This window comes from Etheostoma spectabile, chromosome 12 (genome assembly GCF_008692095.1).
Source record: "Etheostoma spectabile isolate EspeVRDwgs_2016 chromosome 12, UIUC_Espe_1.0, whole genome shotgun sequence".
In the NCBI taxonomy this organism is placed as follows: Eukaryota; Metazoa; Chordata; class Actinopteri; order Perciformes; family Percidae; genus Etheostoma; species Etheostoma spectabile.
The window spans coordinates 23,779,132-23,805,768 of NC_045744.1; the positions used below are offsets into that span (position 1 = coordinate 23,779,132).

The 26,637-nt window shown below is 40.7% G+C and overlaps 1 protein-coding gene across 1 annotated transcript in view; it reads right to left on the bottom strand.

Annotated features, from left to right (window-relative positions):
• The window catches only part of myo10 (myosin X), a 153,825-nt gene that overhangs the window by 29,543 nt on the left and 97,645 nt on the right, over positions 1-26,637 (bottom strand). Inside the window, exons 6-20 of the mRNA XM_032531883.1 lie at positions 26,483-26,607; positions 25,866-25,879; positions 24,882-24,966; positions 24,203-24,306; positions 23,003-23,132; positions 21,543-21,664; positions 20,911-21,057; positions 19,915-20,015; positions 16,804-16,870; positions 15,956-16,048; positions 14,300-14,368; positions 13,559-13,641; positions 12,998-13,103; positions 12,192-12,272; positions 313-437 (exon numbers count right to left, since the gene is read on the bottom strand). Coding sequence (XP_032387774.1) covers positions 313-437; positions 12,192-12,272; positions 12,998-13,103; positions 13,559-13,641; positions 14,300-14,368; positions 15,956-16,048; positions 16,804-16,870; positions 19,915-20,015; positions 20,911-21,057; positions 21,543-21,664; positions 23,003-23,132; positions 24,203-24,306; positions 24,882-24,966; positions 25,866-25,879; positions 26,483-26,607 — 1,452 coding nt within the window. The remainder of the gene's footprint in view (positions 1-312; positions 438-12,191; positions 12,273-12,997; positions 13,104-13,558; positions 13,642-14,299; positions 14,369-15,955; positions 16,049-16,803; positions 16,871-19,914; positions 20,016-20,910; positions 21,058-21,542; positions 21,665-23,002; positions 23,133-24,202; positions 24,307-24,881; positions 24,967-25,865; positions 25,880-26,482; positions 26,608-26,637) is intronic.

The window sequence follows — 26,637 nt, forward strand, 5'->3', positions numbered from 1 at the left end:
CGGTTTGATTGACTGTTGGCTCTGTTGAACTTGAAAGAGCAGGCCAAATGACAAAGTTGTCATCCTTATTGGTAGAAACAATTTGTGACCTAATGAAAACTCATCCAAACTCATGCCCCCTTCTAATCTGAGGTCTAATCCCACAGAATAACCCCAAATCACCCATGTTCAGAACATTTTTTAAATACACTAATTTACGATGCAGAACATTGGATCAACAAACATCTGCAGGTTATTTCCATATCTGAAGTTTCTCTTAAGCGTGATGTATGACTGGTACGATGGGGGGAAAGTCTCGGTGTCGAGACCAACCTGGAGCAGAAGTCTTGGAAAGGTCTCCGGATGGGGAAGCCGGTGCGTCGAATCTTGACCGTCTCCAACATGCCAGAATATCTGAGCTGGTTCAGAACCAACGTCTGGTCGAACTGGTCAGGCATCTGGAAACAGACGGTGTTGAAATTTAGTCAAACACGAGGAGGCTGAAGTCATTTTCACATCTAAAACAAATACCTTGAAAGATATTGGATTTGTAATTAAAGGAAGCAAACATTGAGATGTCAGATAATTAGTCATCAGGAACATGATCAATGATGTCTGTAACTCTTTCTTAACTCCAATGTAATTGTACACTTAGGTTTTTTATATTACATATTTAATAAAAAACATCTTATTTTTTAATATATTTTTGCTGGTTTCAGATGACAAGATGTCATGATTAAATGACAATAAAACACAAAAATGAAACTCGCTATTCAAATATAGTGGCTTACATAAGTTTACACCCCCATGCTAAAGTTGATTAAAAAGAGGAATAAAAAAACATCTTTTGTAAATTGATCTTAATGCCTTAATTGAAAAAAATTAGGAAAATCCAACCTTTTAAGGACACCAATTTTCTTTGTGGATGAATAATGTATTGTAAATGAATAAATGTTCTTCCTTAAAATACAGGGGGCATAAGTATACACCCCCCTATGTTAAAATACAGGGGCATAAGTATACACCCCCCTATGTTAAAATACAGGGGCATAAGTATATACCCCCCTATGTTAAATTCCCCTAGAGTCGTTATTTTTAGGTGTTATTTCAGTTAATAGCTCATTTGGTTTGCATTGCGAGATGATCTTATGGTATAATTTCTGAAGCCACTGTATGTACCCTAAACAAAACCAGCATCTAACATCTGCAACAGCATCATCTGACGATTTTTATTCAGTAATAACGAGGCACTTTAACACCGCAGGACACTTTCATCAATGTTGTTTTGCAATTCAGTCCAGTCAATGCAGTCAGCTGCTTGCACGACACGTTTAAAACAGTATCGATTCATCTGGGTCGCCGTACACCAGGTGATCCTCTCATCCGGCAGCGTTTGAGGTGGCTGTAATTTCTTCACAGCTGTGGTGATTGATTTTAGATTGTGACTCCATTCCTGTTTGAGAGCAGGTTTATAGCACTGAAAGTGTTATTATATAGTAGACCATTCTGTATTGATGGGTAGAAGAGAGAATAAAATAACACTGATATGGTTTTGTGGTGTCAGGTTCTTTCTTTTTTTTGGCAACTAGGGGTATAAGTGGAACAAGTTAAAAACACATTTGTCACTTTATGAAGTTCTTACAACGAAAGCAATGGTTTAGTCTATTTCTACATTTAGCAAACTGATCAGCATGATCATCCGATTGTAATAATGTTTGTGTCCATCTCATGAACACAATATAGTCCAGTATTCTCTCTCTTTTAGCTCTGCTTTGGTCTCCACCAAATCCTGGGGAAAATATTGTGTCTTTAGCTGCTCAATGTTCCCCTTTCTTCACCAGATTTAACAACCAACATATGAGCCAAAAGGGGCACAGTAGCTGCATAAAAACCTTGTGCAAGAGGACATTTTCCCCAGCTCTTTAAATTCATTTGAGTGCAGAATCAGTCAAAATATGTCATATGACGTTTGCAGCTAAACCACACGCCCCTTCTATCTCATTACACGCATGTACAGCGATTCACATCCATACGGTAACACTGCATTCCACTCATTCACAACTTTGAACTGAGAGAGAGAAGTGTGTGCGACAGCAGCATCCATCAACAAATCAAAACCCTCCAAAAAACACACTTGGCATTGAGATACCATTATTACTTACAGAAGTGCATTCAGTGAAAGCCATTTTCCCGGGGACCCTTTTCACCCCGTCACCTCAGTGGGCGTAGGAGGGCTCAGAATAAGAGGGGGCTTTCATACCGGCTTGTAATGCCCCCTTTATTCAGCGCCCATCTCCACTGATAGCCCGTTGATGGCCCATTTGAGCTGCTGAGATGAAGGGAGGCCAATTCACCACCAGATCTTGACTAAGTGATTAAATGGCGCCCTTTAACTGTCACTGGCCCCAGAGAGGACCAAATTTGCATAACTGACATTTGCATGGACGTTCGCAGCGTACAAAGCCGAGCCGTGTCAGGAAGCTGCCCTCTGCCTCCTGCCTTACTTTACCAGTGTTTTCTATCTCTATAGTTTCCTCTTTTCACTCACATTTGGGCTGCATCTGGGATGTCAACTACCACTTTTTCTGGGAAGCATATACAGTTCCCTGACCGACTTGGTAAACTCAATTTCTCCTTTTTTCTTCTTTTCTGTCTTTATCTTGGTCTCTGGAACACAATTGGGAGAATTTTCATGCTGTGTCAAAGCGCTGCCAAAAGAGACTGTGCTTTCTCACTTCATCTGCAACATTTTCCAAATTTCAAAAAGGTCCATTTGGTCCTTTTTGTTCAGTCTTTTTAAAGCTGCATGAAGTGAGAATGAATAGCTCAAACTGACATGAATACAGCCTTTCTACCTCAGAAATTAGAGCCAAGGTTTGAATATTTTACAGAAGATCACAAAAAATCTATATTTTTATGGGTAAAATTGTGTGGTGGTCATTTGCAATATCCGTCTAATGCCTTTTCTATCTTTAGAGCTTAGTGCTTATTGTGTTCAATGTTCGGCCAAAATCATATGGAGGCCAAAGATACTTAAGTTTAGTTTGGTCTGTGATTGTTGTTCTGGGTTTGGGGCTCTTAGATCCAATGAAGAACAGTCTTATTGATGCAGCAAACAATGAGATTTTAGACTGAAATGTTCTTCTAACTTTGTGTTTGTCTTTTCCCCGTTTCAACATGACAACGCCCCCATGGCCCATGCACAAAGCCAGCTTCTTGACTGAGCTCTGACTTCACTCCCATCCAACACCTCTGGGGTGCACTGGACTGCAGACTGTAAACCAGATCTCATCACCCAAAATCAGTGTTGGGCCTCACTAATGACCTGAATGGGAGTAAATTCCTGCAACCAGTTTCAACATCTGGTGGAAAGACTGAAACCAGAGAAGCGAAGGCTGTTATAGTCAGCTCATTCATTTCCAAGGTTTTTCCAATTCCCTGTTTACGGTCACATATAGCTGAAATATTCAGATGATGCCTCTTTTAGAATATATTCAAAACCGTTTTGGAGCAATATCTCAACTCTCAAATTAGCTGGAGCCCAGCAATCTATTGGCTCAGAACAATGACTTAAATCAGCATCTGGGGGCGGACAGACCATCTCAGGCCTCCACAGGGGCGTGACGACAATGCCCTGAGGGGTAAACTCAGTGTCTTTCTCAGCCCAACATCCCTGCTAAAAGACTCAGAGCTCAGGGCATTCAACAAGACAAATGGGGGCGTGGTAGTCCAGTCCCAAGGGGGATGGGAACTGACGGGGGGGAGACACAGAAAACAACTAAACTCAGGATGAGCCGTCCATCATTCACCACCAATAAGAAGGTACAGAAAGTCTGGACATGGCATAATGCTTAAACTACTTAATTCACATATTCTAATAATTTTATTTGTCTTAACCATTAACTGCGAGAGACCAATGAGAGTATGGGAAATCTTAAAGCCCATTTGTGTAAATGCTTAAAATCATCTGACCCGGGCTTCTGACACACTACCGTCTAAATACTTTTATCTGGATCCTGTGTGAGAAACTTTACATTAACGGTCATATACGGTTGATATTGCACCTCAGCGCCCTGAGAGGCAGCAAGAGATAATTGGATGATTTACCTAGAAATCAAATTAGATTTTCTCATTTCCTCAGGCACTTCTGGTGCTCTTTGGGAAAACATTTGGTATAATACAGAATTTCCCTTCAGACTTTTATCCTCTCTTTTGGCAAAAAAGAAACACTGACTGTACTCAAAACCTCAAATATTGCAATTAACTGTGTAACTTGTATTATACAGTCCAAGGTGTTGGAAATCAACAAACCGCTTCCTTTTTTTTTGGACAGTCATTACAGAGAAAAGCAGGAAATCCTCACATTTGAGAACAGTTGATAAATATTTCTACATATCGTTGTTCTACCATCAAAGTTGGAAGTGTTGGAAGACTTCTTTCGATCTCTTTAGGGATCAGCATTCTTGCTTTAAAACGGAGAACATCTAAGAGCATCTAGACCCTAAAGATCTCTGGGTTTCTTTGTTAGAAAGCTTGTTTTCCTCTTGGCGTCCAGGTCTGAATGTGGGAGCCAGCAGGGATTATCACTCCCAGCTCAGTAGGGGCTCCTTCACTGGGGTTTGGGGAATCCCTGGAACAATGTCTACCACTCATAGAAGGACACAAATCCAGTCTAAGTTCCTGACCCTGCTGGATTTAAGTCTGACCCAGTTTGGTGGAGGTTTCTTGTGGGTTTGAATTTCTCAAAAACATGAATAAGTCAAAGCGAACCTGCAGAAGTGCTACTAAGCTGAAAACCATTACAAAAAAGACAGACAGACCTTTATTGTAGATCATTAAGCTGATATTAGTTGCATAGAAAATTACCTCCAACTTCTATTTGTAAATTCTGGTAATAAAGAACAACATCAAAGCGAATGCTCTTTGTGTTTTGGTGCTGGTTGTTCATCCCTACTGAACGACATATCTTAACCCTCATGTTGTCCTATATCAATGTTCTATTTAATTCCCCAAAATAACATGAATGATTCCACCCAACGCTCTTTGGCAAGTACAAATCTCTACTGTCATTCATTTTGGGTCTTATTCAATTTTATTGCATTTGGAGAGAAAAAAATGGAAGTGTTTTTGAAATAGTGTTGAGTAAAAGTTGACATATTCCAGTCTGTGATTATCATCAACATCCAATCCTTTATTTATAGTCTAAATAATTCCTAATTTCTGCTTTCCTAACTCAAACATTAGGTATAATTTCCTAAAAATGAGGTTCATTGGCTATAAATTCCAACAAAAGTAATGTTTGAGTAATGTTAAACGTCAAAAGTGTTGAAAAAATGGACAAAAACGTAAGAAAAAGTTAAAAACATCGATAAAAAGCGTCAACAAAAGTGCTGACTTTCAATTTTGACAGGAAGACAATGCAAGGGTTAAATCAACACCAGTCTGAACCAAAGTAAAAGAACAATGAAACTAAATAGAGACATTTCGATATATCAACATGACAAAGAGCAGCTATGGTCTAGGGATGCAACCGATGCTTTCTTTTTCCATTATTGATCGATCTGACACTAATTCTTTCAATTGATTAATTCATGTTTGAGTCTATCATGAATGAAAGACAAGATATATTTGATATTTGGTATTTGAGAAGTTGGGACCAAGCAAATGAACAAAACGTCTCGGCACGTTAACATACACCTGGCACGAAAAAATGAAAATGAAAATGACTGCAATTGTTTTCCATTGATGATTGATTTTAGTAATAATATTCTGCGTTTCTTATTAAAGAATCAACAGCAGGGAAATCTTGTTCCTTCAACCACAAGTGAAATCCTATTAGTAAGACCACTGAGCTTATCTTAGACAACAATCATCAGAGAAACTACTTTCTCATCATTATCCCGTCATTAACGGAACTGTCTCCTCATTTTGTCCATAACCTCAATCACGTTTTGCCTTCCAAGCTCAATCATAATAATTATAATGGACTTACAAAGCACATGCAGTAGACCAGCAGGCTCCATCTCCAGTCAAATGTTCTTGAAATTCAATACGGATCGATTCGGTTCTGAAAGTCTTCAAGTCCAATTAACGAGAGACAACAAACAGGAATCATCTCAACGAATGTTTGTTCCTCCATCGGGTGGAATTTTAAAACTACACAGCCAAAAAATAACACTAATGGGTCTTATTCTTGCAGTTGGGTTAGTTAAGAAACATCTTTTTTAGGATTATTTGGATTGGTAGAAAAATGACATGATGGTCACTAACACGTAACTCGATTTTTCGAACAGAGAGATTCTACCTGATCAGCCTTAACAGCTTCTAGAGCTGCAGAGATTAATCCGTTAATCAATTATTGTCAACTTTTGAATAAATCGCCAACTATTTTGGTAATCGATGGATCGGTGTGAGTCATTTTCTTTTTCAAAATAAATACAACTTCTCTGATTCCATAATGTTAAATGTGAATATCTTCTAGTTTCTTCTCTCCTGTGACGGTAAACTGAAGAAGACATCTGACGACGTCATGTTGGGCTTTTTTGGGAAACACTGATCCACATTTTTCACAATTCTCTGACATTTTAGAGACCAAACAACAAAATAATAATAATCCAGAAAATAATTTAACAGATTAATCAACAATGAAAATGACCGTTAGTTGCAGCACTATGCTGTCCCTTCCTTTAAACCAAATACAAGCCCCTTGCAATAAGAAAACAGCAGCAGTCCATATATTGATTCAGATCACTCTTAATTACTGCTGTAGCTCTATTATACTGTCTGATGTTTGATGTATGTTTGATCCGAATATAACTCAAAAAACACTATACTGTATATATTTGTGTGTGCAAAAAACTACAAAACTATAAAAATTGAACTTGCTAGAAGGATTCACAACTGGCTTTGTGCATCTGTCAAGGAGCTGAACACAGACCACCGTATCTCACCTCATTCCACAGCACTAAAACCCTCCGCTGAGCACTTAAACCCCCATGCAACAAGCGTGCACTTGAACGCACCGCTTCCCGTTTGAAAATAAAAATGCTTCAGGTCTCACCGTGCATCGTCACTCCGAGCTTCGCTGCTGTCAGGGTTTGTCGGATCAGAGACAAACGGGAAAAGAAAACAGACAAAAAAACTTCCCAAAGCTGCCGTCTATCTCTGCGCGTCTCTGCTCAACAAACTGACCGGCTCGGACACACACATTCACACACACACACTGACACACACACGCACACACACTACCACCACAGAGTCAAACAAAGGCTTTCCAACCCAGAACTCCACTCCCCTTTTTGTGTGGAGAAGGGGGGGGGCATGGTTTCCATGGTGATGCATCTCCTGCTGTGGCTAATTTGTGCAGAGCCACTTGTAGAAAGTGAGTGTGTGTGAGGGTGAATGTGTGCGTGCGTGCATATGGGTGTGCATGCATGTGTGTGTGTGTGTGTGTATGTGTGTGTGTGTTGAGAGAGAGAGAGAGCGAGAGCAGGCTGTTGTTTACATTCAAACGTGGTTTGTGGGGACTGTTGTTGTCCCCTCGCTGCAGCTCACTGGTCTGATGGACCGGCATGACGCTGCCTCAGACTGTCTGAGCTGGACGGAACATCAGCATCTATCAACTACAGTACATAGAGTCAAAGATACATATCATATGTACATGTATGTATACATATTAGGGGTATTGCAATATTCTGCAATGCATTGCAATTTTTTACTTTTTTTCCGACTTCTAATTTTCCCTTATTTCAAATGACTCCCCAAAAGGAAAATTATCAACATTGTTTCATGTAAAAAAAAACTTTTCTTGTTTGTTCAAAAATACTTCAATGGTTTTTGCGCAAAAAGGGAAAAAACCCCAACACAATTAATAAATAAAAGAATATTTGGGCTCTGTGTATTGAACACTTTCCCCCAAAAAAATTTTTGCAATACTATGCGTATCGTTTTTTCCCCCCCACCCATATAAAAAATTATAACAGGGGGTAATCACAAAACGTTTAAAAAATAGAAGAAGTTTGGATTAAAAGAATGGATGGATGTGTGAAGCAATTGGTGGTAGCGGGTTTGTCAGACAAAAAAACACAAAAGACTTGGAAACACTTTTTGTCAAAAAACAAACCCCAAAGCACACCGCAAAAAACCCACACACAAACCCAAAAACCCCCAAAACACACACCCCCGGGCCCAGCGATGCTTTATGGGGTAGCAGGGGAGCCCTTCTTATGAGGGGGACGGCGGCTTGTTGTGTTTTGTGTGTGTGTTGTGTTTTGTGGGGTGTGTGTGAGCATGACTTGGAGAACCAAAAAAAATGTGTGAAAATGCTGACATTGCCTGCGACCTCTTTCATCCAAATAATCCACGTCTGTCGCTTAAAAGGACCCACAAAGTGTACCGATCCAAAATTAAAGTTATAGCAAAAAAACCTTGTAGGAAAAAAACGTTTTATTTGAGGGATTTTCTGTAATTGTAAGTTTTTATTTACTTATCAAAAAATCTTCATTGCTTTTATTTTTTTTTTTATTTTACAGGAAGGGAAAAAACAGCCTTCCCACCCAATTCCTTAGCCTGGGCCCCACCCTACCTGGGCCTTAGCCCGTCCTACCAGACTCTGGTTATTGGCTGGTCCAATCTACTCCGGGCCCTTAGCCCGGGCCTACCCGACTCTGGGTCCATACCCCGGGTTTTTTCCCAATTTGGTCCTTACCTGGTCCTACCATACTCGGGCCCTTTGCCCGGTCCTACCAAACTCTGGCCCTTAGCCGTCCTACCATATCGGGCCATTACCCGGGGTCTACCAACTCGGGTCTTTGGGGGCCCATACCATCTCGGGTCATTACCCGGGCCCTACCAGACTTTCCATTAGCCGGGCCCTACCATACTCTGGTCCATTAGACCGCCCTCCAGACTGGGGTAATTAGCTGGTCCTATACCTACTTGGTCCATTACCCGGGTTACCACCCCGGGTCCATTAGCCGGTCCTCCTACTCGGCCCATCCGCCTGGCCCTTTCCCCATACTCGTCCTTGGCCTGGTCCAATACTCGGGGCCAAGGCTGGCCATCCCAAACTCGGGCCCCTTAGCCCCCCTACCCCCTCTGGTCCTTTGCCCGTCCTACCAGCCTCTGGTCCATTACCCCTGGTCCTCCCATCCCTTGGCCCTCCGCCGGTTACCAGTTTTGGTACGTACCCGTCCTAAGCTTGGTACTTTTAGCCTGGCCCACCAAGAGTCGGCCCCTCTCCTTGACAGTTTTTAATTCCTTAAGCGGTCCTCTTTAATTTAACACTATTGGCTCTGCCCAGACCCACTCTGGTCTGCCGCCCAAATCGTAATTTTTGGCGTGCTCGGTTTGCCTCGCTAGCGTTGCCTTGACGCCTTCACACTAAGGGAGGGGCGGGAAAAATAAAATTTTCCCGATCCCCATGGGAGGAGGGCCAAAAATTTTGGCCCCCAAAAACTCGCAAAGGTGTCCCTCCCGGGTTTTTTAACTTCTGGATTGGGACACCAACAAGGATCTTGCATATTTCTCGCGGCAGGCATGACCTCAAAATACGTTCTCGCCACTCCCTCCGTCCGCTGATCGGACTGCCAAAGATTTGGCCGGAGAAAACCCAGAGAGAGTACTGAAGGAAAGTGGAAGTACATAGGAGGGCAGAGGCAGTCTAACGTTACACGAAAACTGCTACCCAAATAAGTGAAGTCACTAGTAAGACTTTGGTGTGTGACTATTTGAAAGTGTACACACTGTATCTGTGTGTGCCCTAATTGTATTTAGAGCCAACAGACTGTCGGGACCATTATGCATTCTGTCAATATATTGATTCACGTCCCTGCAGGCTTTTTTCAACCCTCTGTTACATCACTGCACTCAAAATAGCTGTGGGTCTGTCATTCCCAAAACGTCTACTTTCCGAAAATGTCAAAAACAGAAGAGTTAAATGTTAAAACTTAAGGTTTCTGAGGCAAACTAGACACAAAATGACTTTGCTTCCACATTGAAGTGTTGATTTCAGTGGGTTAATTGTACTGTTTCTGATACACTCACACAACATCATCATCATATTTTTATATCCCTCCATCTCTCTCCATGTCTCCACCCACTGACACCTGCTCAGAGACAGACAAGCAGATGACAGGGACACCTCCCGGGGGCTTTTAAGAGCCACGTGCCGTGTCGCCCTGACCCTTGTTTCCCCTGGGGCAGGCCACCCCCCCCCGTCAAAAAACCTCCTCTCACTACATTAAGCCCCATTCAAAAGTCGTCATCCAGTCTTGTTTAACATTCGATCCGAGGGGACCAGACGGTCGTGTTTCGCCTCAGCTGTCCAGCTGGTCTCCCAGAGGAAACTTAAGACAAGTAACACACAAGTGTGTGTCTTATCTATCTATCTATCTATCTATCTATCTATCTATCTATCTATCTATCTATCTATCTATCTATCTATCTATCCCTACAGTAATAGGGGACCACTAAGGTCCATATAAAAGAGACTTCAGATACAGTATTAGGGGACCACTAAGGTCTATATAAAAAAGACTTCAGATACAGTATTAGGGACCACTAAGGTCTATATATAAGGGTCTTCAGATACAGTATTAGGGGACCACTAAGGTCTATATATAAGGGTCTTCAGATACAGTATTAGGGACCACTAAGGTCTATATAAAAGAGACTTCAGATACAGTATTAGGGACCACTAAGGTCTATATAAAAGAGACTTCAGATACAGTATTATGGACCATTAAGGTCTATATAAAAGAGACTTCAGATACAGTATTAGGGACCACTAAGGTCTATATAAAAGAGACTTCAGATACAGTATTAGGGGACCACTAAGGTCTATATAAAAGAGACTTCAGATACAGTATTAGGGGACCACTAAGGTCTATATAAAAGAGACTTCAGATACAGTATTAGGGACCACTAAGGTCTATATAAAAGAGACTTCAGATACAGTATTAGGGACCACTAAGGTCTATATAAAAGAGACTTCAGATACAGTATTAGGGGACCACTAAGGTCTATATAAAGAGACTTCAGATACAGTATTAGGGGACCACTAAGGTCTATATAAAGAGACTTCAGATACAGTATTAGGGACCACTAAGGTCTATAAAAGAGACTTCAGATACAGTATTAGGGGACCACTAAGGTCTATATAAAAGAGACTTCAGATACAGTATTAGGGACCACTAAGGTCTATATAAAGAGACTTCAGATACAGTATTAGGGACCACTAAGGCCTATATAAAGAGACTTCAGATACAGTATTAGGGGACCACTAAGGTCTATATAAAGAGACTTCAGATACAGTATTAGGGACCACTAAGGTCTATATAAAGAGACTTCAGATACAGTATTAGGGACCACTAAGGTCTATATAAAAGAGACTTCAGATACAGAATTAGGGACCACTAAGGTCTATATAAAAGCATCCAAAGACCACAATGTAACATGCTGCAATCAGAGAATTCTTCATTTATATAATGGCCCAAACCAATTCAACGATTATCAAAATAGTTGGCGATTAATTCGACAGGAGACAACTAATCAATCATCCCTTTAAAACCAACAGTGATGCCCAGGCACGGGAACCACCAAGACCTACTGACATCAACAATCAATACGAGTTCAACTTGACAGGTCTGGCGTTCGATTTTACCATAAGTGGACGAGGCACCTAGACAAATATCGACAAGATACTGAACTGAGAATAGTCCTGCCGATGAGTTAGTCAATACTCTGCTAGCCCGGGGAGTCTGGCTGGGTTTCCAACCACAGGATGTCACCCAGAAGGGATGTTTTGGCTCCATATTTAAAAGGTACAGGCCAGAAATTCACCCCAATATTAAAAAATACAATATTTGTGTGGGAGTCACCGTGCGGACGGTGTATCCCAACACCTTTTTTCCTGTACAACATTTGTTTACATCATGCCCGCATTCTGCACTGCTCCAGCTTGTTGCTAGGCAACCAGGGGTTGGGGGGATGGGGGTCAAAGGGCACCAACAGGGCGAGACTCTTCTCATTCCTGCCTGCGGCTCGTTGGTCGGTGGGGGGAGGACTGTTTGATTATTAAAATGACAAACGACACACACACACACACACACACACACACTGTGTGATACCTCAGTGCTCCCACATCCTGACCTGCTAATGTTTACTGTGTGTGTGTGGTGTGGTGTGTGTGTGTGTGGTGTATCAGGACTCACCTTGTGTGTATTTGGTTTGATGCAACGAACGAAATAGGGGTTGGAAGTGCTGAGTGTGGCCATCAGGGAGTGCAAAGAATCCTGCAAAAACCAAACACTTCTGTTACTACTACAGTATTTTTACTGGGATTACTTCTACTTCTACTGCAGCTACTATATATAATACTATATAATATTATATTATAATACTAGGCCTGGGTTAAAATATAGATTCTCCAATTAAAATCAATCGATCTTTGTTTAAGGGATCTGATTTCGATTAAATAAATGGTGGTAGATGTATAAGTAAAATGTACTTCAAACAAACTGTTGGGGGGGGGGGGGGGCAATTCCTAATGGAAACATTAAACTTGTGCATTATGAAAAAAGAATTGAGGGTTGCTTCATGCTTGTACAATGTACAGCAGAAGTTTTCTGAGGATCTAAATATTGAATTAGGAACTGAATTTTCCGTTACCTCACCTGATGTACATCAAATCGGGAACTGATAAATCGGAATTGAATCGATTCAGGAAATAATTGCAGATACCAAGCCCTATATAATACTGTAATTACTAATTATTTATACTTGTAGCAGAGGTGCCACTACACTTGATGTGGCAAATACCATAACTATAATGGTTAACAATATTTTTTAGAAAATCTTTTCTTACAAAAAGTACTACAACTACAACTGACAGTACTACATTATTAGTCTATCTCTACATCGCTACTATGGGTATTACACTACGGCTTATTATAACTGCATTGACCCGAACATAAGAACGGGTTTTTGTCCCTATGAAAGGTGGCGTAGCTGGGACTACCTTGAACTGGGAGCTGACTGTGGGCCGTCGGTGCTTGGTGCTCTTCAGGGTGTCCTGTTTGTTTCGGCTCAACACGTGTTCAAACAGATCGTAGACAAAGTCCAACCTGACGGGACAAAGGGAAACAGTTGGAGTACACAGGCTGTGTATAAACCTTTACAAGAAGAAGAGGGATGCATGACATGCCAGCACAAGAGCTTTATAATCTAAAGAACTGCAGTTAAAGAGTTGTTACCCAAATGGGACTGACCCTAATAATGACGTACTAACGATGTACACAACTATCTGGAAATTCACCAGTGGGCATTAATAAAGTATCTATCTATCTATCTATCTATCCATCTATCCATCTACCTACTATCTATCCATCCATATTAGGGCGTGCACGATTCAGAAAATTAAAAAAAATGAAATGTGAACATTTAACTTCTGAAACACGCACCAACACGCCACTGAGCAAGGCATCTAGTCCCAATTCTTATGTTGTACGTAAATGACAACAGGATGAAGCAACTCTCTGCCCCCACATGTCTCTTCTTTGATGAAAAAGCTGTAACGTACCTGCTCTCCCTCAGCAGGTTGAGGATGTCGTCTCTGAAAGTGTCTCTGTTTTTCTCCAACATCCCCCTCACGTCGTACAACACCTGCAACCCGCCACAAGGGGGCGGCACAGAGATTTACAGGAAGAAAAGAAGAGAGGATATTTGTATTTGACTTGTATTTTGTTCTGAAAGACAGTTTTATGAACAATGCTCTTTTGCACAAAACTGTACTAGTAACTCGTAAACAGCATTGAACCTCTGTCCAACCTCTATGAAGTATAGTAATTGATATGAGCTTCTGAAATGGTTTTTTAATTTGAGTACATGTCCCATTGTAACAGATATGAATTGTATGTGTAATTTATATAACTATAAGGATGTAGAAATCAGATGGATGCAATGAATACAAAATGCATATGTGTGTCACTCACTTAGGACACAACATAAAACAAAATATTTTTTAAGCCACTTTGGTCCCTACTGCCTCTTTGAAGCCAACTAAGGTGGTTTAAATGTTTTATTTATCTATTTGCTTGCTACATGTTACGCTCCGTTGTTTTCTATAGTCCTTTACCTGTGTTTTGGGATTTCTACATTGCATGTATGGTGTGTGTGGTCCTGCTGGCTCCTCTGGGGAGAATGAGCTTTTCCTTTAATAAATGGTGATGATGGAGCAAAAGCAGTGTGTGGGATTTTCTCTTTCATCCAACACAGATCGATACTAAAACAACACAAAGAAACACTGATATCGCTATCTTACCTCTCCTGCATAGTGCCTGACTCCGAAGTTGTGCACGGCAACGCGTGGTTTCGCATAGAACGAGTTTTTCTGCGGCAAGAGAAAGGAAAACAGTTTAATGACACTCCTTGCTCTTCTGGTACATCACCGACAGCATCAAACTCCCAGAGAAAAGATGACTACAAATCCCATTAGTATCTTTATTCTTTTCTACAGCTGCTTCCTGAGGGAGCATACTGCCATTTAACTGGAAGAACAATGGGTTCCTACTACCAGGGCTGTAGCCAAGACCACCTTTGTCGAGACCAAGACAAGTCCAAGACCAGGACTAGTCTAGTCCAAGTCAAAACCGAGTCCAAAAAGGTTCAAGTCCAAGACAAGACCGAGTTCAAAAAGGTTCAAGTCCAAGACAAGACCGAGTCCAGGGCAGAAAAAAAAGGTCTTATGCATGACAGTATCAAGACAATCATTTTGGGTTTTTACTTTCCCTCCAATATTATTTTCAACATAATAAAGACACCTGGACTCGTTCCAGACCAAAAGCCCAAAAGCCATATCTGGCAAGACAAGTGGCCGAGACCGAGACAAGTCACAGTCCAAATACTAGGGAGTACGAGACAAGTCCGATACCATAGAAAAACGGTCTTGAGTACGTACTACAGCCCTGCCTAATACTGTTGTAAAGTGTTTACTCTAAATAAATACTTGCCAGATGAAAGTCTGTGAAATGAAATGTGTGAGTAAAGAATCAGGTCCTGTAGTTATTACCCTTTCAACCGGGCTTAAACAGCCTTCCTGCCTCTGGTTTGAAATGTCCGATCTGCGATTCATAACGCAGTTTAACGAGGCTGTGAAGCTTCGCTAAGAGCACAGCCAAGAAAATATTCACTGGAATATTTACAGGCGCTCATATTTATTCAAATTAAACTTTACTACTTGCACTCACATCCGTTTTTAAATCAAGGCAAGCTGTTTGCTCCACATTCAAAAGCCAAGACCTGTACAGGGATCCTGTTAGCAACAGATGCTAACAACATTACAAACGGGCCTGCCGCTGTTACTTTTACCAAAGACTGAAGTACTAACACAAAAATCACTTCTGATTGGACAAATGACTCAAAAATGTGTTTTCTTCCGATGTTATTCGCAGCCGTAACTGTAACTTTTAAAGATGTATAGTTAAAACCGTCTGAGGACGAATGATGCACTGGTGCATCCATAATTATGTCACAATTAAATTCCAGATATTTATTTACTACTTTAATCTTACATAACTTAAGACTTTGGTAGACACATCATAAGTTAAGGTTTGTTTTTAAAAGATAGTTTAGAAAAAATGTGGGCGTCACTATACGGAAAGTTGAGTTTGTTCTGATCATTTTGATATGACACACGCGGGGATCAGTTATGTGCAAATACATTAAAAGGTGAATTTAAGAAGATATGTTAACCTTCCTGTTGTCCACGGGTCAAATTTGAAAGGGGTTTAAACATGTGTTGGGGTTAAATACGGATCTGACATTCCTGCTGTGGTTATTTTCTGTACTATGTTGCTTTGCTAGCATCATAAACATAAAGCATAAAAGCATAAACTGAGTTTGTGTGAATTTTGCCGTTTTAAAAAACCTGCTGAAAGGTCAACAAAGTGAACAGTTGCTGCGTTAGAAGGAGACGTACTGAGTGCTGGTTGTGGAGTTTCTCCAGTAAGGTGTCGTCTGTGGCTTTGGGGAAGTGACTCTCCTCATTCATCAGTGCCAGGAGACCCAGTTTCTACGGAAACACGGAGAGAAAATGAACATCTCAGTTGTCCTATTCCTCACCAATCTGATCTCTATTGTTATTTTGTCAAAATATAATACATCTGTTCAGTTCCCTCTTGTTATAAAACACTTTGCATTCAGGTGAATATCAGAAGGAATATCATCTCCAATGCCTCCTAAACAAAGTATCTTATTATTACCCAGTCCCTCCAGAAAAACGCGATCATGCGATCGTATAATTCAATGCATAATCAGCCAAAGTCTGCATGTTTATGCGGGGGCTGCATTTTTTCAAATACGCCGCACTTTCGTCGCATAAATTGGCGATTTCCACGCAAAATCATGCAGGGGCTTGCATGATTTCATAATCCCAGCATTTTCAAAAAAGTCACATATCGTAGCAGAAAGTTGAAAAATGTTGCGTTTACTTGTTAGGGGAATCGTTCTCTTTTCTCTTTTTCATCAAACCTCAGTTTTTGCAAGTTTCCGCAATTTCATTGCATACAATTGCATAATTATCTCACATATTCCATTGCATTTTTTAAAAAACGTGCCGCATAATTAAGGATTTTTGCCCACAACAATCACCAAAAAAAATCCGCATTTTTCTGGAAGGACTGATCTCATTATTAAGAACTGAGTCATACCTAATATTACCTGTAACAGGACTCTGGAAATGTGTTTTAATACAAACTGTCTTTGTCAACAGCATCGTCCTACTGTGTTCTGTGCAAACTGGAGTTGTCAAATTGTCCCTTTGTGTACCTTCTCAATCAGATCCAGACACTCTCCGTTGTCCATCCAGTTGATGTCGACCCAAACCAGGCCTTCCCTGCAGGAAGCAGTCACGAAAAAAACAACAGGGCTCAGAGACATTTTACAGCAAGTGAAGAAATGAGCAGCATGGAAGTAAACTCCTTACTGAGCAGAGTTTTGAGACCAAAAGGTCTCCGTCCGAGTTTTAGCACCGGTAGCAGAGCAGAGTACCTGTAACTGTTGAACAGTATGTGAGCTACCTAACTGATAAGACGTTGTTTTCAACAGGTCTCCGTAAGTCCCCGTCCAGACTAAAATACAACCTCGGAGGTTTCAAAGCAAAACGGGGGCAGCAGCATTTCCAGATGTCTCAGTTTTAGCGGCTCGGAAACGCCCGAGTTGTGAAAGATCGGAGCCTAACCCGAACCGATGTGGTGCGAGACTTAAGTTTGTTTTTACCGAAGCTTTCTGCAAGTTTGTCGATGTTTTTGCCGATGTATTTGACGACGTTGTTGACGATGTTTTTGTCAATGTTTTTGCCGACGTTGTTGACGACGTTGTTGACGACGTTGTTGACGATATCTTTGACAACATTTTTAACGATGTTTTTGACGATGTTTTTGTCAATGTCTTTGACGATATTTTTGACAATGTTGTTGACAATGTTTTTGTTGATGTTGTTGACGATGTTGTTGAAGATGTTTTTGACAATGTTTTTGACAATGTTTTTGACAATGTTTTTGTCGATGTTGACAATGTCTTTGACGATATTTTTGACAATGTTGTTGACGATGTTTTTGTTGATGTTGTTGACGATGTTGTTGACAATGTTTTTGTTGATGTTGTTGACGATGTTGTTGAAGATGTTTTGACGATGTTTTTGACAATGTTTTTGTCGATGTTTTTGTCGATTGTGTGACAATGTCTTTGACGATATTTTTGACAATGTTGTTGACGATGTTTTTGTTGATGTTGTTGACGATGTTGTTGACAATGTTTTTGTTGATGTTGTTGACGATGTTGTTGAAGATGTTTTTGACGATGTTTTTGACAATGTTTTTGTCGATGTTTTTGTCGATGTTTTTGTCGATGTTGACAATGTCTTTGACGATATTTTTGACAATGTTGTTGACGATGTTTTTGTTGATGTTGTTGACGATGTTGTTGACGATGTTTTTGACAATGTTTTTGTCTATGTTTTTGTCGGTTTATTGAACGTTGTAGGCAGGCTTTTGTCCTGTTTTCTGTTGGTTTGTCAACGTCTTCAGCTTATTTTTCCACCTTTATTTTGCTTTTTCAAAACCTTTTTTTTTTTTTTATCTGTTTTTTCAACATTGTCGCGTTTTTTTTCTGAATAACTTGAAACCTTTTTTTACTCATTTGGACTGCTGGCACCAGTAGCATTATACTGGCTATGCCACAGAGCCGCCCAGTGAAAGATATTCACTTTTTAACCAAAACGTAGTGTAGATGTAGTCTGTGTCCTATTCAAGTCTTTCACTCCACCAGAAATATGTCTGCACCCCTGACTTCTTGTTAAGATCTTTCAGGTAGTAATTGATGGATTGTGAACAGATGCTCACGTGCAGATAGGAAAGTCCAACAAGTAGGAATTTCAGGTTGGCAGCTAACAGTATTTTGTGCAATTTTATAAAAAGTCACCCAACCCAAAGGATAAAACAAAGCCAAGACAGTCTCCGAAAGCTGCAGCTTTGCAAATTAGGAAGCTGTTAAGTGTTGGTGGGGCTCCGGAGCGACTGCCTTCAGGCTGGTGACCTCATCAGCTGTGTTTTCTAAATATTGAGAAATATCAGGTAACAATTTGGTCAGAGTGGATATGAAATTATGTTTGTGTATATATGTAGAGTCCCAATACTTGGCAGGGCTCAGATTTTCCATGCTAGCTTCGCCAAAGCAGAGCAGTCCTAAAGAGTGTGACTGAAGGCTCAACAGCCTTCATATGTCATGTTCAACGACATCTGATTGCACTCAGAACGTGTTCAGTTATGAAAGATTACTTTTATTCCAGACAAAACACTCAGTTACATTGAAAGCTTGGTTCTTTGAGTAAACCTAACCCCCTCATTCAGGCAAAACACTGCTACAGCACACACAAGTTCACCATTATCTACCAAAGAACTACTTACTGTAAATGTCTCTGTTCTGCAGGTATTCCATGCAAAGTTGGAAGTGCGCCCTTGTTTAGAAGAAGTCTCCTAGCTAATCCTGCCTTGCTCAAAGGCACTTCCCCCCCCTACTTTGCCTTCCAGGCAGCTAACCCTAACCCCAAACATAACCATTGCTTTGCTGCCTGGAAGGAGACGTTGGGGGCAAAAACTTGAGAAGATGCTAGCTATCTAGCTGATGTGATCTTTACCTAGGTGTATGTACCCGATCTGTGCTGCCTACACGATCCATCATGTGCATGCACAAGATGTATTCACGCATTAACGTGGAACAGATCGTGCAGTATTGTAAATCTTTCAAACAGGATTAACGCATGCGCAGGACGGATCGTGCAGGCAGCACAGATCGGGTGTCACTGCCCGATTGAGAGTTGAGAGTGAGTCGAGTGCAGATTTGAGTCGTGCATGTGTCACTTTGCGACTAGTAGCCTACAACATGCTAACAGGAGACTTCTGTAATGTCAATACAGAACAAAACACAACAAAGGCCGTCACTTGAATGGCATTTTGAGCTAACGTCAGCAATCAAACAATCTTAGATAGCTTAAACGTTTTTAAATTGATTTCCACCTTCTGTTATGTAATGACACTGACAAATTTCAGTATGACAGGTTATGCCGCAAACCTTTTAAAACTGAGCATGCGCAATTCTGCTCTTGACTCACATTGGGTAGTGACAAATGGGTACCGACACTAGCTACTGTTAAAACAGAGACTATTCGGGTACAACCTTTAAATTCAATCATGAACCTGAAAATGAGCATAAAATGGGCACTTTAAAACAGTTTCCTTGCCCTGCCTGAAAACTCTTTTATAATAGACTCTTGTTCTGTGCCTTTGTAGACAAGATCAGCTAACAGCTAACACACAAGTTTTGGGCCGAACTAATGAACTATATTTGGAAACACAGTGTCAACAGACAATCTCCACCTACTTGTTGTATTCAAGTTGCTCCAGGGAGAAAATGTGCTTGTTAAAATATTCCTGAAGCTTCTCATTTGCATAGTTGATGTTGAACTGCTCAAAGCGGTTGACCTACAGGGAACGACATAGAGTTTGGGTTAGACACAGAAAACACAGACGGAGAGTTAATGAACCCAAGAAGCCTGCGGTGGATTTGCTGATTAACAAAGTGTGATTAAAAAAAACTTTGGTAAAAGAGGAAATACAACTTCTTTGAATTGGTGAGTTTAATTGAGTGGGCTTGTTTTGGGGGGGAGTAGAATTTAATTGAATTCAGTTAACCCTCCTGTTGTACTCGGGTCATTTTCAAAAGGTTTTTTATATTAGAATGACGTGAATGGTTCAATAAAACGCTCTTCACAAGTAAAACAAATGATCAGTTCACTACTATTAATGAATTTGGGGGATTTATTCAATTTTATTGCATGTGGAGAATATTTTTTTATGACAGAATGTCAAACCAAACAACAAAAACGTTGATAGAATCTAAGCAATTTTTTTTTTTTTAACATCGGAAAAAGTGACAAAAATTGGAAAAAACTTGTAAAAACATCGGGAAAAGCGGCAAACGAAAGGTTGCATGGTCGACACGACACACACACACAACGTCAACGGTGTGTTGTTTTTGATTCGCGGCGTGTTGCCACAACCAGAAGGCATATTAGTTTCAAAAGGATCCCCCCCCCCCGTCTGTTGCTAGCAATGATGACGCAGTGATTAGTGACGATTCTCTCCGACCAATCGGCAGTCTGCAGGTTTTCACGTCACCTTTTGGTATCGCCTCAGCTCGCTTGGAACCTCAACGGAGGACTTAGCAGGTACCAGGGGCTTTTTTTCAGAATGGAAAACCAAAAAAGGTGAGTAGAGTCGAGGCGAGTAGATACCATTCAGTAGAAAAACCCCATAAGTGTGATCTTGGCCCACATTGCCGTTTCATGGTGAATCTTTCCCACGAGTTCAAACACACCTCAAAGTTCTCGAATCCAAAGATGTCGAGGATGCTGATGGATTTGAAGTCTTCTTTGCCCCTGATGCGGTTGTTGAGCTTGCGGATGATCCAGTTGAAACACTGAGAGTAAAGTGCCATGGCCATGGAGTCCCTGGAGTCCACTGCCTGCAGACCAGCAGAGGGAAACGCACAACTCAGACAACACTCAGAAAAAACCAGAACCATGTTTTCAGACAGGCTAGATTTGTTCTCCAATATCGTATTATACCACAATATTTCAGACAAAATGTTTATCGCAGAAAATTACAAGTTAATCCTAAAGTTTTCTCTTTTGTCTGTATTTACACCTTATGGCTCTTTTATTTTTATTTGAACATTAAAAATCGCTGCAGTTGAATGTGTGGTCAGGTTCAGTTTTAGTTTTTTTATTTCAGATATGGGGTTAGGGTTTATAATTGTATCTTGTCCCTTGATTTCTTTGGGTTTTGCAAAGCCTGGTGCACTTCCTGGGGGCAGGATATGTACGGAATAAAACGTTTCACCGAATCTCAGCCCATATGTTGACTGTAAATTGGGTCTATAAACCCACTAACGGGTGTGTGAGTAGGAATGTAGACAGTAGTCTGTGGAGATCATTGGAGGTGGCTCACCTGTTCCACAGTGAGCGGGGTGCAGATCTCCTCGCCCCTGAGGATCATGGACCGGTGGGTCAGGACTTCGGCGAGCTGATCTGGGGTCAGCCCCAGCAGGTCGGACGTCCGGCTGAGAGCTGCTGATTCAAGAAACACACAAAGCTTATCATCAGAGACTTCAGACACGCTGGGATTGAACATTTACATTTTTAAACCGGTCTGTCATTCATTCTGCAATTACTCAAAGTTGTGCTGATCACGTGGATTTTTTAGCATCATCCTACTTGTCATTCATCCAGATCAGTCCTGGTGCTCACGTCTCCCTGATCGCCTGTCCATTAACCAATAACAGCTGTCTCCGTCTGTTCCAAAAATGACCTTTGACTCTTGAATATTAAACACTTTTCCATTTGTTCAGTCCGGTACTAAAGTGGCCTAAAGTACTGCTACTTTACACCCTTGTTCCTGAAAAACAACTGTCATAAGCAAGGCCGCATGGCATCTGCAGCTGCAGAATTTAAACCAAAAATATATACATATAAAAAAATATTGTTAACACATCTCCACCCCAACCAGAAAAAAAGTTGCTAAATGCTAAATTCTGCAGATTTTCACTCTGTATCACAGTTAAAAAAAAAAAAAAAGTTATTCATAAGTCACATGACCACGAGAGATCCTTGACATGTCAACACAAACACTTTTTTGTGATCTAAGTAGATTTTTAAAAGATTTTTGTAAAACTGTTTTTATCAGTTTTTTTCTTACAATACAAACAGAACTGCAGCGAACTGTAAAATGTTAGGAATAATATCAGAAAAACCTCCTTGGGCCAGGCATCATTCTCTATTAAGAGAGCAAAGGAATGGAATAAATCAGAAAATATACGCTTTTTAAAATAAAACTGAAGAAGTTTTCAACTGATAATAAGACGTGTAGTCATATATGGGGGTATAGGACGGTGTGGGGTGGTGTAAGGGGGTGGAGGGGGGGGGGGGGGGGGATACATATGTAGATGTCTTGTATGTTTATGTGCTTTATGTATTTTAATTGTGTCACAATTAAATGAAATATGATGTTTAAAAGCCCTTTTAGGGACAGCCATTGGAAACTAGCAATAGCTATAAATGCTGTGATGCTGTGCATTGGGGATTTGTTGCATTTGTTGTTGTCTAAGCATCTGTCAATATTCAAATACACGTGAAATTAAAATAAATGTAAATAAAAAGCTAAAGTTCCCAAAAATCTGCAGATTTTCGTTCTGGATCACCGCTGAAAACTTTAAATAAAAACCGGTAGATCCCGTTCGAGAGTGGGCATATAGTCACGTGACCACTCAACGTCCTATACAGGTTAATGTAAACATAGGTAGATATTTAAAAAATAATAACAATAATGCTGTGGTCATTCCTGCGAGGACAGTCTCACCCTGGCAGGACAACACAAACACTGAAAGTGACTGAGGTGAACCCCTCTCAGACCTGATTTGGAGGAGACCTGGGCTCCTCCGGCCGTCATGAACTCGATGTTCCCCGCCTGCAGGATCGCGGCCAGGAGGCGCAGGATCTCCCCGATGTTCTCCTCTGTGAACTGCATCGTTCGCATTGCATTCTGGGAAAGACAAACACACAGAGACGAAGCTCAGAAAAGTCCCGGGTCGCAGCTTCCCGTTCTGGGCTCATGCTGAATCCCCAGCAGCTGATTTCTTTTTTTTTTGGGGGGGGGGGGGGGGTCTGAACTGAAAAGATCTCTAAAACCTGCTGTTTAGTTACAATCTGTCATCAGCAGCTGATTTTGTTATTTTTGGGCTGTTTTGGAGGTTTTCACAGCAGTGCTTTGACTTTTCAGTTCCACTGAGATCAAATCTAGAGAGACTCTGAATATGAAAAAATGAGTCCCATAAAGAAATATATGTAGATCTGGGCCAATACATGTGTTACATAATTGAATGTAAATATATCCTTTAAAACATTTTAAAGTTGACAAAATCAAATTATCTCAGGATACAATACCTAACGTTGTAGTAGGCCTACATGTATACTGTGTATATATATATATATATATATATAGTAAATATATACATATATACAGTATAAACATACTATATGTATATGCACATATACATGTAAATATACATATATACATATACACATATACATATACAGTATACACATATACATATATATATATACACACAGATATATATATACATATATAAAAAGACTGAAAAACAATACTAATCCTTCAAAAAAACTTAATTTTTGACATTTAATAAACAAGTTGAATAATGTAATGTGTTGTGAAAAAGTAAAGATTTCATAAAATAAATTGTTACACTTTACTTGACGGTATCTACATGAAAGTGACATGACACTGTCATGAACGTGTCATGAACAATAGAAACAAGTCGTAAACGTTGATGACATAACGCTTCTTTGAGTAAGTGTCATTCGGATTTGGAAAGACAGGTTAGGGTTAGGGTTCATGTGACTGTGACAGTTCATGTGACACTGTCATGTCACCCTTATGTCGATACCTTCAAGTAAAGTATTACCAATAACTACTAATAATAATAATGTCTAATAGCCTTATGCTCTCAGCCTTAAATGAGTGAGCGTAGCGTACGGCTGTGTGAATAACAGGTGGATGTTTAGGGATGGAGCCGGCCGTGTCCTTCGTACCAGAACATCCTGAAAGGTGCCGTGGTCGTTGATCGTCTTATCAGCGACGCAGCTGGACTGTCTCAGGTAATGGTAGCTGTCAGGCTGGCTCAACCCAAACGCCTCTGCAACACACACACCACACACACACACACACACACACACACACACACACACACACACACACACACACACACACACACACACACACACACACACACCTTTTTGATGTCACTTTGCACATTAAACTCTGCTAAAACAATACCCTGAGCTGTGAATACGACAAACTGACTCACTACTTTGTTTGCAGACCTTTTGGTTTGATAAAAATGCAAATGAAAAGTAAACCACTTTTGTATTAGGGCTTCACAATTACTCGCAATTGTTTCAAAATATGGACTAGTCCAATATCCAAATTGCAGCGGGGTGCAATATTTGTTAAAGGCAAAATATTTGTCAAACCCTTCTGAATGAAGACGAGACGTCCCGGCCTCCAAATCCTATCCTACAGACTACAGTTAACGTCATAAAGCACACTCGGATCATTTAATTTCTTTCAATGTTAATAATGTTCAATGAAAATGAGAATATTGACACAGCAACAATCATTCCCTCCAATATCGGGAATTATATCGCAATATCAGTCAAAATAATTGCTCATATGGTGCAGCCCTGTTTTGTATATATTAATTATCTTTACCTCTCTGCTGCGCGTTGGTTCCGGCCAACAGGGCGTAGAAAATGTGGTAGTTCCTCTCTCCCGGGTTCTGCCGAACCACTCGGTTCTGAAGCGAAAGACAAGCCCAGTTAGACACTCATACACCTGCCATGTCTGCATTAATATGAATATGTGTATTCCCTCAACCCAACCGTGCTGCCACTTGGGTCTTTGTTGTGTCAATGTGTAGTATATATATATATATTTTTTACCCTAATGTCTGTATTATAGCAAACTTCTACACTGTATTTATCAACGGGATTTGAAGAGTTTTGTCTGTTTTACTGCTTTTTTGTATTTGTGTGTGTTCGTTGACTGTAATCTTCTTATTGCTGTTTTTTAGGAAGACAATTCTAAGATCTGTCCAGAAGAAAAACAGCCTTTTGGCTAGTTCTGGTGCATTTACAGCAATGTTGATCATTGTCCACTGTCCCTGTCAAATCAATTAATAAATTACAGTATTAACATCATCAAACAAAGTGTTTTTTGATATCAAAATTTTTATTTTGCTTAAAAGCAGAGCCCCCCCCCCCCATGTTGAACCCACAGTTACGCCCTTGTTGAAATGGGTCAGGTGTTTTTCTAGTTTCATCCTTCACTGAGAGCTCGCTGGCCACTCAGACAGCTCTTGCAGCATCACCCACTGTTATCTATCTATTCTGCGTTGCTTCTTTTTTTGTCACCTCCGAGCTCCAGAAGCTCCGTCTTTAGTCATATTTAGGCAAAGTGTGTGTTTGGAACATGCATGTAGTAAGTTTCAGAGGAGTGTTATGCTGCATTAGTGGATTGAGAAGTGTTTGGATTTAATCCTTTCATTGTACACAGTGAAGTTGTCACGACTGAGAGCGGCTCTCGGTGAAGGACGAAACTGTTAAAGCCTTCAGGAAGTTGGATGTTAGATTTAAATGGAAAGTTACTTTGAATGCACATGTGCAGATTTGGTACTGTAGCACTAAGGACACTCACCTTTTCCAAAAGGTCTGTGGTCAGAAGAGTCAAGGCACTTAACAGTTGGAGCATGCATGACTCAGTGGACTCAGATAGATAGATAGATAGATAGATAGATAGATAGATAGATAGATAGATAGATAGTAGATATTGATCCCAATAAAATGGGAAATTATAGTGTTGCAGCAGCAAAATCAGTCACACAGCACCGAAATACTAGTATGCAATATACATACATACAATATACGTGAAATAATAATAGTAGGATAAAATACAAGAACAAATATTGTTGTGTGGAGTCAATCATGTTATTTTGGGGAATTAAAAAGAACATTGATATAGGACAACGCCGGGTCAATTTGACCCGAGGACAGCAAAATATTGGAGTCATTCCTTGTGTTTGCCCTCTGCACCGACCAGCTGTCCCCCCCCCCCCCCCCCCGCCTGTGATCCGGTGATAAAGGACTGGGCAGCGGCTCTTTTCATGTCGTCCCTGCATAACTTTACCCTTTTAACAGCTGCTGTGCCAACCCCTTCAAGTACTTCCTTCCTGTCTGTTGAGCCGGGGAAGGACATGTGCAGAGGGACAGGAAGTGGCTGCCCCCCCGAACACCGGAGCAGGTTTTAAAGGATACAGTCAGTGATTCGGCCTCCCTGGATGTTGCCCTTCTGGCTGAAATGCAGCTGGACAAACTTCCCAAAGCGGCTGGAGTTGTTGTTGTAGACGGTCTTGGCGTTCCCGAAGGCCTCCATGATGGGACTGTGGAGTAGAGACGGAGTTATCATCATG